The 17,813-nt window shown below is 53.8% G+C and overlaps 1 protein-coding gene across 14 annotated transcripts in view; it reads left to right on the top strand.

The window, feature by feature from the left end:
* PACSIN2 (protein kinase C and casein kinase substrate in neurons 2) overlaps positions 1-10,842 on the top strand; it is a 117,880-nt gene extending 107,038 nt beyond the window's left edge. For 9 of the 14 annotated variants that reach the window (XM_019624001.1, XM_019623996.1, XM_019624000.1 and 6 more), the window contains 6 exons: positions 307-427; positions 1,939-1,944; positions 3,086-3,222; positions 5,616-5,738; positions 6,123-6,319; positions 9,211-10,842. In XM_019624001.1, coding sequence (XP_019479546.1) covers positions 307-427; positions 1,939-1,944; positions 3,086-3,222; positions 5,616-5,738; positions 6,123-6,319; positions 9,211-9,323 — 697 coding nt within the window. In that variant the 3' untranslated portion in view covers positions 9,324-10,842. The remainder of the gene's footprint in view (positions 1-306; positions 428-1,938; positions 1,945-3,085; positions 3,223-5,615; positions 5,739-6,122; positions 6,320-9,210) is intronic. The other 5 variants (XM_019624006.1, XM_019624009.1, XM_019624008.1 and 2 more) reach the window with 5 other exon arrangements.
* Positions 10,843-17,813: the final 6,971 nt, after the last annotated feature.

Raw genomic sequence — 17,813 nt, 5'->3', positions numbered from 1 at the left:
CGCGTGTAAAACTCCCAGCTTGTTGGGAGCAATGAGGAGGAACTGGCCTGACACTCATTCTGGACCTGCTTCAATGGGACCACCCGGATGGGAGCCCGTGTGGCCCAGATGCCAGCACCTTTGCATTACCTGACACAGAGCAGAGCCAAGTTGTCACCACCTGGTGACTTAAGGCTTGTTTATCAGAAGCCACAGCTGTGGCTTCCCCACCAGGGTTGTTTGTCCCTGTCTGTGGCCAGGCACTGGGCGAGGATGGACGGTGGCCACCCCTGCCTTCCAAAAGTCACGCTTCTCTCTCTGATTTAGCTACAAAACCATTTACCGTGACCTGGAGCAGAGCATCCGAGCTGCGGACGCAGTGGAGGACCTGAGGTGGTTCAGAGCCAACCATGGGCCGGGCATGTCCATGAACTGGCCACAGTTTGAGGTAAGAGAACGCTGCGCTACGACCCCGGTGGCCTGGCGGGGCCTGGGCCACAGGGTCGAGTCACACGCCGCCCTCTCGGTCCAGTCCTGTGTTGGCCTTTGCCCGTTTATGAGGCAGCCATTACCCACGGCCATGTTAGAAAGCAAGCGGGTGCTTAGCACCCCGGGCCTCGGGCGTCGCTGAGGCCTCCTGAAGCTCTAGGGAAGGTGCGGCTGTGTTCCTTCTCGGTAGGGAATTTGATGGGCACTTGTTGGCCATAGGCACTCCCCTCGTGGTGAGTCTCAGGAGCTGCGGGACAGGCTGGACCCGTTCCCTGCCCGCCTCCCCCAGGCGTGCCCACCAGGCCTGGCCAGCCAAGGGCGCTGCCTCATGGCTTCCGGTCCAGGACAGAAGGGGAGCATGGCCTCAGTGCATAGCGTGGGGACTTGCCCTTGTTTCCGACAGAACATTCAGTCAGTTTTGGTTTAGGATTAACTTTCCTCTTTTCCCATTTTCATGGGTCTGAGCCTTTCAATATTTTTATATGCAAAATGCCTGGGAATCTCAGGCTCTTCCAGCTCTAGGATTGGGTCACCAGGTCCCCTGTCCCCACCTCCCACACTGATGGTAGCAGAGCCGCAGGGGCCACAAGTCCTGCCGCCTTGTTCTCCCCTCCTGTGCTGTGGGGGCTCCGGGCAGGATGCTGGAGGTGACCGTCTCTGCCTTGGACTCGGGTCGCGTGGCTTCCTCTGATCAGTAGCAGCCAGAGCCCAGGCTGCAGTCAGGTCCCGCCTCACTACCTACCAGCTATGGGATGCCGAAGCGAGTCGTTTGCCCTTTTTGTGACTAGTTTTCCCATATGTAAAACGGGACCACACTAGCAGCTGTCTCCTCAGGTGGTTGGCGGTTCAGTGACCTGCTCCCTGCTGGGTGCAGGCCCCGGGCCCACCACACAGAAGCCCACTTGGCCCCCTCTTAGCCTGTAGTTGCGTCAGTCCTCAATGCGTGCCTGTTTTCTGGAGTTTCTTAAGCAAGCTGCTCCAGATGACTGTGTGGGGCCCTGTACCCAAGCACCCTCACCCCCTGCACCATTGCACAGGCCCGGGGCCTCCTTCCTGAGTGGAAGTGGACCTAGGGGAGAAAATACACAGCAACCCCACCCCACCCCCCCATGGCACACTGGGAAGAAACCAGCTGGTGACACGTCTTGTGCACACAGCTGGGATTTCACCCCACAGGGGGTGTTTACTGTTCTGGGAGTGGCTAGGGAATCATCTGTAAAATTTGCCCCTCTCCCATCCCTTAGGGCTGTCTGTCAGTCGTCAACACCCAGAGAACCGAGGGACTGGGAAGAAGACTTGACAGGCTGTCTCACTGGGGTGGGTGTCCGGGCCAGAGCGCGTGGGTGGCCCTTCTCTCTGTGGGTCCCGTGGGCTGGGAACCAGCGCTCTCATGGGGCACACCCAGTTTTTATGGCATCATGCTTGCCTTTCTCTAATGAAATTATTTGTTTTTATTTTCCATGCCACAAGGATGAAGTAAGTTTCAATTTTATGGCTAACATATTGAATTCCAAACCCCTGCAGTGTGTGTCCAGCCCGTGTGGGTCTGTGTGGTGTCCACAGCCTGGTTCTGGCAATGTGTATGGTAAAGAACCATGGCGGTGGCTCAGGCTGCTGGCTTTGTTGTCCAAGTTCACAGCTGGCCCTCCTGTTAAAAGTCACCCGGGGTTGACCGTTTTGGCCCTTGTAAGCCACCCACCCAGTCAGGACAGATTTATATTCAAAAGGTCAGTGAGGACTCTGAACTTCTTAGTTCTTAGTCATCTTATTTCAATTGAGAAAATAATTAAACAAATCGGTGACCTGGCCTGGAGTCAGGAGCCCAGCTCTGCCACCAGCTCTTCGTGGACAAGTCATTTTTTCTTTCTGGGCCTTGGTTTCCTCACCTGAGAAATTAGCAGGTTAGACCTGATGCTTCTAAGATGGCATCTAACCTTGAGTTCTGTAATTAACTATTGGGTTATTGGAAAAGTCATGATGTGTTTTTGCAACAAAAAACAGAAAAAATATGTCTGACTTTTCCGACAACTTAATACATGTGAGCAAAGCTGGGGACTCAGTCACAGCAAGTATTATTAACTTAAAGCTGTTTGATAATGGGCGGAGTCTTCATTAAACATGCCCACACACATGTTTTTCTGGAAAATCCTGCTATAATATATAGCACCTCTGCCCCCCACCCTGCAATATTTTTCGGGGCAGTCGGTAAATACCTGCTCACATGCTGGGAAATAGCAAACCGTTGGGGAGAAAACACTTCGCTTTGCGTTGTTAGTCTGCCTGGCACGTGTTCCAATCACAAAGGAAACCGGCCTGGGCAGCAGAGCACGCCAGGGGTGGGCACCACCCTTTGGAGACTTGGGTGGTTAGTTACCTTATCTGCCCCTTTGCTGCGGCGGTAGCCACCCAGCCCGATTTTCTTTGCACCCCAGGGTTCCATTTCCCTGTCTCTGGCTTGCTCAGGTCCTTGTAGCCAGCTCTCTTGCCACCCCTGGGAACCAGACAGTTTAGGGCACAGACAGGAAGGGTCTTCAGCTCTGAGGGGCTAAGCCCCCGACCAGTGTTCTAGGCTGACATGGCCTCAAGCACACTAACTTCCTGGTTTCTCTCTCTCTCGGTGCCTGGTGCGCAGGAGTGGTCCGCAGACATGAACCGAACTCTCAGCCGGAGAGAGAAGAAAAAAGCCTCTGATGGCGTCACCCTGACCGGCATCAACCAGACAGGCGACCAGACTCTGCAGAACAAGCCCAGCAGGTGGGTGCAGGGCACCGTCCTCCCTGGGAAAGGTCCCCTGGGCCCTCTGCACACGCTGGGATGCTCCCAGCTAGGACACCTGGCCTGCCCAGACGCCCCCTGGGCACCTGAGCGCTGCTGGGCAGGACCCCAGGGCATCTCTGAGGAGGAACATCCGTCCACCTGGTGCCAGAGCTGTGGAAAGATCCAGAAAGGAAGCCTTTGCCACAGACACACTTCAGGTCCCAAGTGAGGGGAGGAGCTGATGTCAGGTGCTGGTCATTATGTGTCCCAGTGGCACACACAGGCAGGTGGAGGTCACTGTCAGTGGCTTCCTTCAGGCGGAGTCAGCTTTCCTGGCCAGGTTTGGACTTATTTCTGGTGCTGTATGCAGGTGCCTTGGGGGGTGGGAGGTCACTGTCAAGTGTCCTCTGTTTCACATCACCTCTGTGTTGAGAGCCTTGGTGATTTCTGACCCCAGAGTTTGCAGAATCTGAGTTTGGTCCTTAGGACCCCCGGTCCAGTGTTAGACAGGGCCTGCCCCCGCCGCAGACTCCCTGCTGCTCTCTGCAGAGCTGTGGCGTCAGGCTGCCCCTCCAGAGGCCTCCACGGCTTACCATGTGATGCTAATTTCATGATCACGGCTTTCTAGGAACTCAGCACAGGTTTCAGAGGCCTTTCTGTAGCCCCGGGCACTGAAGCCCCTGCCCGGGCTCCCTGGGCAGGCTGGTGTGGCCTGTCATCTTTCAGCTGTTTTGTTACCATCTGGGCAGGTGTGCTTGGTTGACTAGAGCAGTAAGCACCATCCCAGGGATCAGGCCAGCACCTGCGTGACTGGGGGCGGGAGTGGGGAGGATGAGAGACCACCTGGGGCGGGGGTCTAGGCTGCCAGGGCTGCTGCACAAATTCAGCTGCCCAGCAACGACCACCTCAGAAAGTCAGCTAGAGAAAGGTACCAAAGACAGAGGAGGGCCTGCTGGTCTCAGACATGTGGCCCAGGTGTAGGCCGCAAGCAGGCTTGGGTCCAGTGCCCTTCACCAGGCCCGAAGCTGATGAGGCCACTTGAGGTCACTCTGGTGGCATTTGAAGCTTTTCCTCCCCTCCTCTCCCCTCTCCAGCTCTGACCGTCCTTCCAGCTCTCTGGGTGCCCTGTCCATGCAATCCAGGGCTCGCAGGCAGAGGTGGTGCTGGCCACAGGAGCCCTGCCCTGTGACTTATTATTTGGGTCCATAAGCTCAGAGCTGCATGGGGAGTGCCGGGCTCTCGGGGGCCTGTCTTCCTTCTTTTTTTTTAATTGGGGAATTGGGGGAAGGGGAACAGACAAGTTGCTGTCCTTTTGTTCTTCAGTCTAGTTGTGGAGGACGTTGCTTCACTGGCCCAAGTTGGCACCATCATTGCGCTCTTCCCAGGCGAGGCAGATCAGTCGCCGGCTTCTGGACGGCCGCTCACGCTGGCTGCTGGCTACACACGGTAGCCCATGGCAACCCGCTGCCACAGGGGCTGCAGCCTACCCCATCGCCGGTGACTCACAGCAGCCCAGCTCCACGTTGAGCTGTTGTTCAGCATCTTAGCTGTAGAGGGCAGTGTCACTGGCCCTCATATGTGGGATCCGAACCGGGGCCCTCTGGTGTCCCAAGCCAGCTCTTAACCAACGTACCACTCGGCCGGCCCCTGTCTTCCTTCTTTACCACCTTGTTCTGCACTTATTAGCACCTGCAGTTGCCTCATCCCGTCTCCCCTAGCTGACAACCCTCAGGCCGGGCTTGGGTCTAACTTCTCTCTGGTCCTCCCTGGTCTGGCACACAGTAGGCAGTTGGCACAGTTGTACAGGTGGGTTTTCACCCCCTGGAGCATAAAAGGGGTTCTTCATTCCTAGAAAGGGCTGTTCAGCAGGCTGTGGTGCTGATTTTGGAAACGCCAGGCCCAGAAGAACCGGGGAGGAGGCTGCTGGACCCTCTGGTAGTCAGGAGGGGGCGTGCTGTGCTGTGGGGTCTGGAAAGCTCCAGGAGCCTCCCTCCGGCTCTGCTCAGCAGGGCTCCGAGCCTCCCAGGCTGTCACCTCCCCAGGCTGAGCCTTACCCGCTGTCAGGCCTGCCAGCTCACAGCACTGGGAACAAAGGCCAGGTGGGAAGGACTGGAGAATCCCGTGTGCCCCACCTCAGGGTTCCCGTTCGGACAGACTGCGTCCAGACACCAGGAGGGCAAATGGGAGTCTTCTCTCAGACACTTCAGGCGTGTTGAACAGCCACAGTACTGGCCCGTGTTTTGCCGATACAAGCCTTCTGCTCTAACCATATACTCCTCCCATCCGACTTGTCCTCTTAGCCCCTTGCCCTGTGACCCTGCAGCTGGGAGCACCAGGACCGCAGGGGCCTGTGAGCTGGGGTCCCCTGAAAGCTCTCTCTCTCCCCGTAGTGACCTTAGTGTCCCGAGCAACCCCGCACGGTCAGCGCAGTCCCTGTCCAGCTACAACCCCTTCGAGGATGAGGATGACACGGGGAGCACCGTCAGTGAGAAGGAGGACGTTAAGGCCAAAAAGTTGGTGAACAAACGTTTCCCTTGGTTTCCTCCTCGCTCGTTCTGTCTTTCTCCTTCTCTCTGTCCAGGGTCTCGGCCCCTCGGCACTCACAGCAATGCATGAGGCCCGCAGGCGGTGGCCCGGCTGCCAGCTGTGGACAGTCTCTGGCTTCTCGATTTCTCAGGGAGGGGGCACCAGTTAACAACCTGTGGTTGCTTTTTCTCTGTCCTCCATTAACCCACGTCAAGGCCCTGCACAGGAAGATAGGCCTGCTGGGCAGTCCGGCCCTGCCTCTGGGGCGCTGGTTTGGCCCCTCAGGGAGCCTGACGGCTGCGCTGTGCTCCTGCGGAAGGAGTCCCCAGCCCAGCCCGTGCTCAGGGACCTGGGTCGACCCTCTCTTGCAGCGTGAGCAGCTACGAGAAGACGCAAAGCTACCCCACCGACTGGTCAGACGATGAGTCCAACAACCCCTTCTCCTCCACGGATGCCAATGGGGACTCCAATCCGTTTGACGAGGACACCCCCTCGGGGACGGAAGTGCGGGTCCGGGCCCTTTACGACTACGAGGGGCAGGAGCACGACGAGCTGAGCTTCAAGGCCGGTAGGTGGGCTCCCCCTGGCATCCAGGCGAGTGCTTCCCGCCTGCCATGGGCTTGTTTCATGTGAAGTCTGGTAAAAGTCCTGCTGGTCCCATTTTCAAAAGTAACAGATGCTCAGTGCCAGAGCTTAGGGACAGTGAGGTGCCCGTGGCCTTTGCCCAAGACGTCACCCTGGCTGGACGCGGCCTGGGCACAGCAGGGCCCTGGAGCAGGAGGTGCTGGTCACCAGGACCACCCAGTCCCCCAGACACTCTGGAAGCAGCATCCCTGCAGGCGCCTAAGGGAAAAGCCTTCCCCAGAGGAGCCCGTGGCAGAGCCACCCTGCCTGGACCCCGGAGTAGCACTCAGCGGGCCCTGGGCCAGCAGTCTCGTCTGAGGGGCAGCATCTTTCAGACTTTCCTCCTGCAGGCCCGCTCTGCTCTCATTTTCCACCCACACACCTCCGTGGCCAGTAGCTGAGACCTGGGCTCACGGAACAGTCTGGATGCTGACTGTGCCTCTCCATGCAGACAGTTCTATCCTGTGTCTTTTCTTTTTCATGCTGCCTGCAATTGCCCTGTTTGAAAAGACTTGGAGCCCGTCTTAGAGGCCTGAGCGGCTTAGTGCCCCAGCGGCCCACAGGGAACCAGGTTCCTTCTGCCTTTTCCTCTCCTCGAAAACACCCCATAGTCAGCACCCCCCCTCTCCCCCCAGGGGAGGCTGAGCCAGAATTCAACCAGCAAAGGCTGGCACGCGCCCCTCTGCTCAGGTTACACTCTGGGACAGACCCCCACATCTGACCCCCCACCCCCACCCCCAGTTGGTTAGGAGGCAGGGGCCCATGTCCTTCAGGGAGTCTGGAAAGGGGCCTCCAGCCTCCCTCCCTCCACACTCAGCAGGCCAGCCAGCTGTTCCCAGACCCCAGGGTTGGTCATCAGCGCCTCAGCTGGTTATAAAAGGTGCCTTTAAACACTTTTGTCCAGTTTCCTGATGTCTTTGGTTGGGATTTCCCCCACTTTGTTTGTTGATTGATTTATTTACTTTCTAGTTCTTTCTCAATCTTACCTATTGCATCTGTCAGCAATTTTATAGATTTAAAATGTTTCCTTCCGCTCCGAGTGAACTGTCAGAAGCAAACTGACTAAAAGGAACCTTTCTGGTCACCAGTTCACATTTATATAACTTGGAAGCTTTCCTATCAGTTTTCTCTGATTTCTGTGTTATTTTTCTTTTTTACAATGAGACATTAGTTCCCGGCCGCTTTCTTCTGTCTTTAGCTCTGGCTGCTCTCCACTCCCCGGGTCTTAGGTGCGCTTTTCACTATGTGGAGGCACCACTTTGCTGGTGTCGCTCTGTGCGCCCGGGAGCTGAGCAGCCTGCGAGGGCAGGATGAGAGAGACACCAGGGGGTCACAGTGTAGGCCCTGCCGGGGGCGCGCGGGACCAGAGGGCATGGGAAAGACGGAGGCTTGCCCCTCATGTCGCCCACCCTACAGCCCCTGCACCCACTACTGGTGTTGCTAAGTCAGATGCACAGAAGCGGCCTGGGCCCACCTGGGCCAGCCCCGGGATGAGTAACCATCTCATATGGGAGTAATGGCAGGGCGAGTTTACTGAGCGCTCGCTCATGCGGGCTCTGTCCTGGGACCCTTCATGTTGTAACTCACATCCCCCACAGCACCCCGTCCACAGATGAGGATACCAGGGCCCAGGGGCGGAGCAGTCTGCCAGGTCTCTTAGCCCGTGAGCAGCAGCTCTGGACTCGAACCCCGCAGCCTGGCAGCCCTGGGCATCCTGATGAGTGTTGTCGCTGCATAAAGCAGTCAGGGAAATTTTGCTAGACAAGGCGTAACTGCCTGGGAAAAAAACTGCAACTAAGCCTGAAAAATGGACCAAATGCCAACGAAAAAAAAGACAAAGCTTCAAACTGAGCAATAGACCACGCTGCGCCTGGGCTACCAGTCTTCCCGCCTGGTTCCAGAGAAGGCAGGCCTGAGCTGGCGGCTCCCACGCTCCTCTGCAGGGCGCTCATGGCCAGAGCACCTGAGGTTCCTCACCGTCCCCAGCTCTGGGCTGCTATGTCCGCCCTGAACAGGAAAAGGCCAGACCTGGACCGTCTGCCACCACAGCCCTGGTCACATCTGTGGTCCTTGTCCTGGGTCTGTCTACTGCAGGGACCAGGGCTCCATCTGCCTCTCATCCTGTATCTCCTCCATCCCCCAGGGCTTATCCTGAGGTAGGGGTTCCCTCATGTTTGAACAAACAAAAGATAAATCAAACCACCTAACGCAGAGCCATGGGGAGATTCCAGAGTCTGGCCAACGGCCTCCATCTCAGAGTGTCGGGAGAGGTTAGTTCTTTAAGTCTGAGGACATGCCCTGAGCTGGGTGCTGGGGATAGAATGATGGGTGCCCCGCCCCCCAACAGCCCGCAGTCTGCACCCAGATTAAACAAAGGCCCAAGACCACGGCAACAAGTGCTGGAGGAGGAAAAGGAAGAGTGGTCGGCCAGGGCCCGGGGGGCGGGCGGTGGCAGTGGAGGGAGGTCCCAGGCGTGACCCTGGGAAGGGCTCCTCTGACTTGGCCTGGGACACTCAGGAAGGCACAGAACCCCAGGCAGCCTTGACTTCTGGAGTGATGGAGCCACTGGCATCAGAGCTGCTTGCTTAAGGGTCGCTGTGAGAGATGTCTCCTTAGAGCTCTCAGAGGCCCCCGAGAAGGCAGCCTAAAACGCTTAGTAGAGAAATAACCAGGCCCTTGCCCCACCTCCCCCCCAGGAGACTGCCTGTCCTTTCCACCCAAGTTAGAGACCTTCCGTGGGCCAGGCGTGGGGGCTTAAATGTGGGGGAGACTCTATCCCGGGGGTCAGTGTGTCACCTGCCTGCTCACCAAGACCCCACCCTTTTTGTCCTGCAGGGGACGAGCTGACCAAGATCGAGGATGAGGATGAGCAGGGCTGGTGCAAGGGACGCTTGGACAACGGACAGGTTGGCCTGTACCCAGCAAATTACGTCGAGGCAATCCAGTGACAGCCCGGTGGGCTGGCTGGCGGAGGGGTGGAGGCTGTGGTCCCAGGAAGTCCATTAGCCGGCGGCCTGGGCAGCACCCCGGCGCCCCAGCTGGCTGTGTGGGCGTCCACTCCTTTTCCTGCGAAAGATGATGGTTCCGTTGCTGTTGGCTTCATGGTGTCTCTGGAAGACAGACGAGCCGGTCATTTCACCTGGGACTTGGCAGCCTCCCCACAGCGCCGATGGGGAGGCCCGAGCACAGGCAGACACAGTACAACAGGCATCGCCGGCCCTCCGCGCCCGCCCCCGCCAAGTGTGTGTCTCGGCTTATCATGGATCTGCGTATCCTTGACCTTGTCTTCCTCTTCTGCGTCACTGGTGGGCTCCGCTGATTCCTTTCTCTGATGTGTCTCCTCCCCCGCAACTTAAATGAACAAATTTACATGCTATTTTCTGAGGTTTTTAATTTAAAGGCTGTGTACAGTTGTACTTGTTTATATACTTAAATTATGGCACAGATTGACGTACGCCAGGCTTGAGGAAATGATACGTCTGTGTCCGTGCTGTACTATTAACCGACGTGCCGCTGCCCGCTCATTTACACAGAGCTCGCAGCAGAGGATGGGGACACGCGCTGGCTGGGCCCCTGCCATGAACGCTCTGTGCACGTGGGTTTCAGACGTAACCGTATGTAGTACTTCTCAGTCACCGTATTTAAAGAGTGTCCACTCTGTTCATGCTGAAAACTTAACTCTTGCAAAAAAGCAAAAAAATAAAAGATAAGAAAAAGAAAAAAATGTTTAGCTCTTGCAAATTAACGATTCTATTCATGATTTGGAAGGTCCAAAGTGAGAAGATGAACTTTTCAGATTCTTCCTGTTAAACATAAAGCTACATCTCAGTATATATCTGTATATATTATTTGATACCCAGACAATCTGGGTAAAGAGCTTGTCTACTGTTTTAATGAGAGTTAAAGGCTCTTGACAGTGGGTTTAATTTGCAAACTGCACCAGCCTGGCTGGTCGGCCAGGCCTCCCTGCAATGGAGACTGCCGGAGGGGAGTCTGTCCTCACTCCTAGCCTTCGTCCCCTCCGTAGCAGAACACTGAAAACCCCCAGGTCCTTCCAGCAGAAGCAGATGTCAGTCATGCGTGTTCCCCGTGAGCAAACAAGCTGGCTGTCACCCCATAGAGCACAAGGGTCTCTTCTGGGAGTCCTTAGTCATCAGGGAGCAGACGTGCTGTGGCAGGAAGCTACGCTGTCCTCGGGGGGCGGGAGAGCTGTCACTCTGTGTGACTCAGACACTGGTGAAGCCGCCGCTGTCACCAGCTGTGCATTTGCTCGTCTCCAGTGCGCTTAGTGTCTTGCTCGGGAAGTCAGCGTGTATCTGTGTTTATCTTGAAGACTTACCAGCAGAAACCCTCATTCCTTTGCGGCAGATTACCAAAAATTGTCAAGTCTTTTCAGTTCAAGAGTCTCTTTAAATGTATAGTATTTTAGAAAATAAAATCAATAAACAGTTGATCTTGCGAGTATGACACTGTGTGCTGTGCGTGTGCCTCACACTCACATCAGCCGGTGCACGAGTCTTCGACAGCACTGAAGCTTTGGAGCCCGGTGAGATCCCAGGCGCAGACTGCTGCCCGAGGGGCCGTGTCCCCGTCCCACTGCCCCTACCACGCCAGAGGGGGATTCTGTGGCACCTAAGCCCCTCGGGGCTCCCCTCTCCCCCAAACCTGCCACTGTGGCCTGGGCTTTCCCACTGTGGGCAGCAGGCTGGCACTTCCTCCCTCCTGAGGCCCCACCAGCAGGACCAGAGGCTTTCCGAGCCCCTGCTGTGTGCTGGGCCCTGGGCTCTGCTCTTACATTATCTGCACGAACATGCCCGTCTCCAAACACCCCGGGCTGGGGGAGTCTCCCCGTTTCCATTTGAGCAGGAAACAGGCCCTAAGAGCCAGGCTTACTGAGGAGTCCCAGCGGGCCCATGGCGCTGAGTAAAGCCCCTGTGGAACCCTCCACCCTCACTGGGGTGAAGTGAGAAACGAGAGATGTGAGGGCCAATGCACCGAACCTGGTAAATCTGCCCAAAAGAGCACCCACCCTGGCACCGGGCCCTCACAGGGAAGCCAGGAGGAGTCAGGTGGACAGCTGCCACTGCAGTCACTTTGCCCGGCTCACAGAGGGCCCAGGACAAATCTTTGTCATCCAGCCACCTGGACTGATGGGTGACAGGCCCCCTGCTCTCCGCTTCTGAGGAGGAGTTGGAGCCCATCGGAGTTGCCGTTGCCGGCAGCCTCGGAGGGAGGACCGGGCGGGAGGGAGGGCTCAGAGCAGGCTCCCGGGGCACTTGGTGAGCTCATGCACTGTCACAACAGCCCGCGGGGAGGCTGGAGTCACCCCACTTTGCAGAAGAGGACACAGACCCGGAAACACCGGTGAATTGCCCAAGGCCCCATGACAGAACTGTGATCCCAGCTCACAGCTGCAGGGTTCTTTCGGGCAGGCCCTTCCTTGGTCCCCTGCTGACCGTGAAGAGCAGGGAGGCCAGCAGGAGCCCTCAATCTAACAAAACCACCTCTGCTTAGCGAGGCCTTCTTGGCCTCCTGTCACCCCCAGACCTCCCGCAAAGAATCCTGATGGGCCTCACTGCCCACCTACCCGCTCCTTTCGTGGCTCCCACATGTGAGCTGGGAGTCTGAACTCCCCTTACTGGGCCTCAGTTTCCCCAGTGGTGCCTGCCAGGAATTCCCAGTTGGAGGGTTCCAGTAAGGGGTGAAAGGCCAGCCCCGCGGGAGGCAGTGACTAACTGTGGTTATGAGTGATGCCCCATTCTCTGGGTCCCCAGCCAGTACCCTCTGGTTTCCTTGGCTGCCCCTCCCATACCTTCCTGCAGGCCAGGGAGCGATGGAGTCATGCTGACACCAGGTGGGCACAGCTGGGGGGAGGGGGCAGGATGGTCCCCTGAGGCCTCAGAAAATCAGGGGAAAGAGTCCCAAGGTACCAGGGGGTCCGTTAGCTGTTTACCCCACTTCTGGCAGGAAGCACCCCTGCCTGAGGTCAGGCTGGACTGCAGACGAGCTGGGGAGGATCTGAAGCCTGAAGCAAGTGCCTGAGTCTGAGTCTCAGTTTCCACTAAGCGGTGTCCAGAAATAGGAGACCTTGCCGGGCAGGCGCCCCGCCTTGTAGGTGCCTGTAAGCCACCTCACGTCCCCGCCCCTTCTCACACCGCCAGCTCTCCAGGGCGGTGACTGCCCTCTTCTGCCCTGCGTGAGCAGGCCTGCAGCCCTCCCGGCCCCTTCCTTCCCCACACACTTGCAGCAGGTGTGTGCCCCTTTCCAGATATCGGTTTTCCCATAGAAAGGCAGGCAGGTACCTCTGGGCTGGCTCTCGATGGTGGAAAGGAGCAGAAGGGCCCAGGCCGGGATGGAGGCAGCGCCACAGAGCCCCAGTGTACACACCTGGGACCCGCCACTGGACAGACATGGGCCAGAGGCGGCCCACTGCCCCAGTAGGGCAGACCCAAGCAGTGCGGAATCTGGCCAGACCTTTGTTTGAGATTTGAGGCTCGTCCCCTGCCAGGCAAGGCCAAGGCCAACCACAGGGTCAGAGGAGCCAGGCTGACCCTGGCACCATCAGGGGACACCTTCTCAGCCTGCTGCGTCCAGCCAGCCTTGGACTTAACATTTCTCAGCTGCACACCGGCCCCGTGCGGAGTCGCTTTCTCGCAAAGGGTCATATAAACCTCCCCACAGTGTATGAGCACCATTGTACAGACGAGGAAGCAAAGCAGAGAGGTGGCGTGCCCTGCGTGAGGCCGTGCAGCGAGTGGGGCAGAGCTGGGGTTTGAACCCTGACTTGAGCCCACTCCCAACAGCAGGTGCTATTGTCCAAACCGCTGGTTCTTGAATACTTGGAGGGCGTGTTACAACCCAGCCCGCTGGGCCGCAGCCCAGAGTTCCTGAGTCACTGGGTTGGGGTGGGGCCCAGAGTTTGTACATCGAACAAGCCCCAAGGAGAGGCTGCTCCAGGCCACACTTAGAACCACTGTGCCCACTAGCCACCCAAACACCAGCAATTCCATGGGCTCCTTGATCTGTTCAGGTGACCAGAAGGCTCCCCTAACCCAGCTGTGGGGCACAGGAACTGGGCCCTGGGGACCCAGAGACTGATCAGTCACAGTTTGGCCAAGGAGGTGGGGACAGTATAGACAGAGAACCCAGGGAGCAAGGGACATGGGCCAATGTGACATCCATCCCAGGCGATGCCTATGATTCTCATGCGAAGGGTGTTTGTGGGGGGGCATGTCCTCCCAGGGTCAGATGGGCACCTTGTGTCACTGCTGAGCTTGCATGTCCTCAGGCAAGTCCCTACATTTCTCCAGCCCTCAGTTTCCTCATCTGGAAAATGGGGAGATGGTTCCTGTCTTCCCTTGCTCATGGTCACATGAGGTCAAGGGTAGGAAGGCGCTTGACAAGGCACAGAAATACGGGGACCTAGCTAAGAAAGCAGGCTGCACCCCAAACACCATCCCAACTCAAGCCGATAACCCAAGAATGCAGACCCTAGATGGAGGGTCTAGATGCAGACCCAACCCTTCCCCAACCGGTCGCTGGCACAAATGCTTCCGCCAAGCCGACACTCAGCCATATATGATGCTATATGTAAGGAGGCTGGGTTTTCCAAACTAAAATCTGACAATTTTTTTCTCTCTCTGAAACTTCATGACAGCCTTACAAAGGCATAAAAATGAAGTCAATAATTAAAAGCATGGACTGTGAGGGCATATTTCCTGCACTCACACTTGGCTCCAACTGTGTGACCTTAATAACTGTGTGACCTTGAGCATACTTAATTTCTCTAAGCCTTGGTTTGCTCATCTATAAAATGGGAATAATAGTAAATATTTGTATTTCTCTCGGTGCCAGACCCTGTCCTGAACTCTTTGGCATTTATTAACTCATTGAATCTTCACAGCAGCCCCATGAACTATTATTCCTATGTTTATAGGTGAGGAACCTGAGAAGTAGAGAGGTTAGTTAGGGTAACTTGCCCAAGGTGCCACAGCTGCGAGCCAGCTTCCGAAGCAGGCAGTGCAGTGCAGTGCCTGCCCACTAGGCGGTGCTGTGGGACTGAAGGCGCTGGAACTCAGCGCGGACATACCTGCCCCCAGTGTCACTCAAGTGACACCTGCCATGACTGGAGTTCCCCTTAGCTGCCTGCCCTGCAAGGCCCCTGGGGCACCTCATCACAGCACCCTCCCTACCTTCTCGGCACCCTCCCCCCACCCCAATGGACTAACGACTTCTTTCGTGCCAGACTGGGCGTCAATCTTCTCTCTAGCCTGGTGCTTGTGGAGCTAAACTGAAAAGAAAAAATGAAATCAATTTTGGACCAATCAATGAAACTCAGATGACAGATGCTCCTTGACATATGATGGGGTTTATGACTTACGTCCGATAAACGCATTGGCAAGTTGAAATGATCCTAGGTTGAAAATGCGTTTACTACATCTAACCTACCAAACACCACAGCTTAGCCTGGCCAGTTTCTACTGAATACCTATGGCTTTTGCATCATTGTAAAGTCAAACAGTCGAGAACTCATAAGTAGAACCATCATAGTTTGAGGACCATCAGTATATTGTTTTAGACCTCTTCAAATCCTTTGTGAAAAGGACTAGGGAGGAAGGGAGGGAGGGAGGGAGGGAAGGAAGGAAGGAAGGAAGGAAGGAAGGAAGGAAGGAAGGAAGGAAGGAAGAAGGAAGGAAGGAAGGAAGGAAGGAAGGAAAGAAGGAAGGAAGGAAGGAAGAAGGAAGGAAGGAAATATATATAACATCACCCTTTTTGAGGAAAGGATAATTGACACCAGCTATTATGGGGCTAAAACGCCAGTGAACAAAGGATACAAACAGCCCTGACCCCTGTGGCATTCACTCACCAAGGAGAAGCTTACCACAAGCAAACTGTGCAGCTCATTGGTCACTTCCGGGTCAAAAGGGCCAGGCTGCTCCTGCCCCTTCACAGTGTTTTCAAATAACAATGCTAATGGTTTTCTTTAATTGTAAAAGGAACAACAATTCAGATGAAAATTTGGAAGCAAGAGTATTCAGAAAAACATTCAAGTCATCCACGATCCTGACATCTAGAGGTAACAGGCTGACTTTCTGGTGAACTGCAGTTTTTCTACCCTTTTTTCTATACATACATGTGTGCACGTGTTTTGTTGTGATTGTCATCAATATGTATGTGTTTTACAAAATGGAGATCATACTGTAAATGTAGTTTGGTGCCCTGTGTCTTCTCTTGACATTTGATCACCAGGATTTTCTCATGTCCCTAAACATACTTCAACTAAAAATATAATACTGAATGGCTGAATGAGATGGTATTCCACATGTCTTATGTCCCATGTTGCTGAGCATTTATTTTTTCCTTTTTAAAGGCATAATTTACATGCAATTTACATAAATGTACACCTTTTAGTGTACAGTTCTGCAAGTTTTGACAGGTGTATACAGTTGTGTGACCACCACCACAATCAAGACACAGAACTGTCCCATCATCCACCCCCATCCCCCCAGATTTCTCCCTGCTCCTCTGTGGTCGACCCTACCTTCTATCCCCAGCCTCTGGAAACCCCTAACTTGTTTTCTATTTCTATAGTTTTGCCTTTTCCAGAATGTCATATAAATGGAAGCAGATAATATGTAGCCTTTTGAGCTTGTCTTTTACTTCACAGAATTCATCTGGGATTCATCCATGTGGGTTCATGTATCAGTAGTTTGAGTTTGTTTCTTTTTATTGTGGACGGTTTCCATTGAATGACTTTACCAAGGTTTATTCATCCAATTGAAGGGTATTTGGGTTGTTCCCAGTTTTTGATGATTATAAATCAATCTGTTATAAACCTTTATGTTCTACAGGTTGTTGTGTAAGTATTCACCTTCCAATTATTTTTGCTATATTTTAAAATTGAAAATATTACAGTAACGAGGGTATTCCAAAGCAGGTATCCCATTAAAGGAGGTAATAGCATCAGCTTAAATTTCTATTTTTTAAAGTCAGTCAATCAAGTAATTACTTAAACATTTTACTGTTTAAAATGAGTCATTTGTGAACATCCAAATGTGCACGGCCTGAACATATGGGGCTGATGGCAATCAGACAGGCTGCTCATGAGTTCAGGGTTCATTGTCACATGTATCTGATGTCCACAGAAGCGGCCCAGCTGAGATAGTGTTCACTTGTTTTCTCTTCAGCACAACTGAAGTCCACTGGCGTTCCCCCGGGGCAAGGGACAAGGTCTGTGCTGTTCTCACTCTGACTCATTGTGTGACCGACCAGGCATGGTTTTCCTTGTGGTGGCTTTTGACTTTCAGCAAGGTCCTGTTCAACTGTGAATGAACGAAATAAACTATAGCAGTTCCTCGAATAACGCCATTTCATTCAATGTCATTTGGTTATAACGTTGATGAGGTGCTTAGGAACTTAACTCCTGTTTATGTCAAGTAGCCTATGGTAACAGTGGTTTTGTTATCCGTCGTTTCGCTTCAAGTCGCAGACCTTGCATCAATCTTAAGTGAGGACATACTGTAAATGCCGTTCCACTCGGCCACAGCCACACCAGGGTGGCTTCGTAAAAGATAAACAGCCAGGATTGGACACAGAAAGCCGTGGGACATGCCTGCTGGCTGGGTGGTGCTTTTAAATCCTCCTGTGTGCAATTAGTTATTTTGTTATATGGTTGGGAGGTATGAGTTAAGATTTATTTTTTTTAGTTTTTTCATATGAATGTCCAACTGTTTCAGCATCATTGTTGAAAAAGTATCCTCTCTCCATTGAATTACTTTGGCACCATATCAGAAATCAATTGACCATATATATAGAAATCAATTGAATATATATATATATATATATATATATATATATATATATATATGTCTACTTTTAGACTCCTTATTCTATTCCATTGATCTATGTGTCCATCCTTTCACAACACTACACCATCTTAATTACTGCAGATTTTCAGTGAGCCATGAAGCCAGGCGGTGAGCCCTACCATGTCCTTCTTTTTCAAAATTGTTCTAGTTACTCTAGTTCAGCGGTTCTCAACCTGTGGGTCGCGACCCCTTTGGGGGTCGAACGACCCTTTCACAGGGGTCGCCTAAGACCATCGGAAAACAAAAAGATATTTACATTACGATTCATAACAGTAGCAAAATTACAGTTATAGAGTAGCAACGAAAATAATTTTATGGTTGGGGGTCACCACGACATGAGGAACTGTATTAAGGGGTCGCGGCGTTAGGAAGGTTGAGAACTGCTGCTCTAGTTCCTTTGCTTTTCCATTATAAATTTTAGAATTGGCTTCTCAATTTCTACCCAAAAAAATGTATGCTGACAATTTGATTTGGATTGTGTTGAATCTATAGATCAATTTTTGGGAGAACTGACATCTTAACAATATTGAATGTTCTAATCCATGAGCATGGTATTTTTCTTAATTTGTT

This window comes from Hipposideros armiger, unplaced genomic scaffold (assembly GCF_001890085.2).
Source record: "Hipposideros armiger isolate ML-2016 unplaced genomic scaffold, ASM189008v1 scaffold_572, whole genome shotgun sequence".
NCBI lineage: Eukaryota > Metazoa > Chordata > Mammalia > Chiroptera > Hipposideridae > Hipposideros > Hipposideros armiger.
The sequence above is the reverse complement of the archived record's forward strand: the minus strand, read 5'-3'. Positions and strand labels throughout refer to the sequence as shown.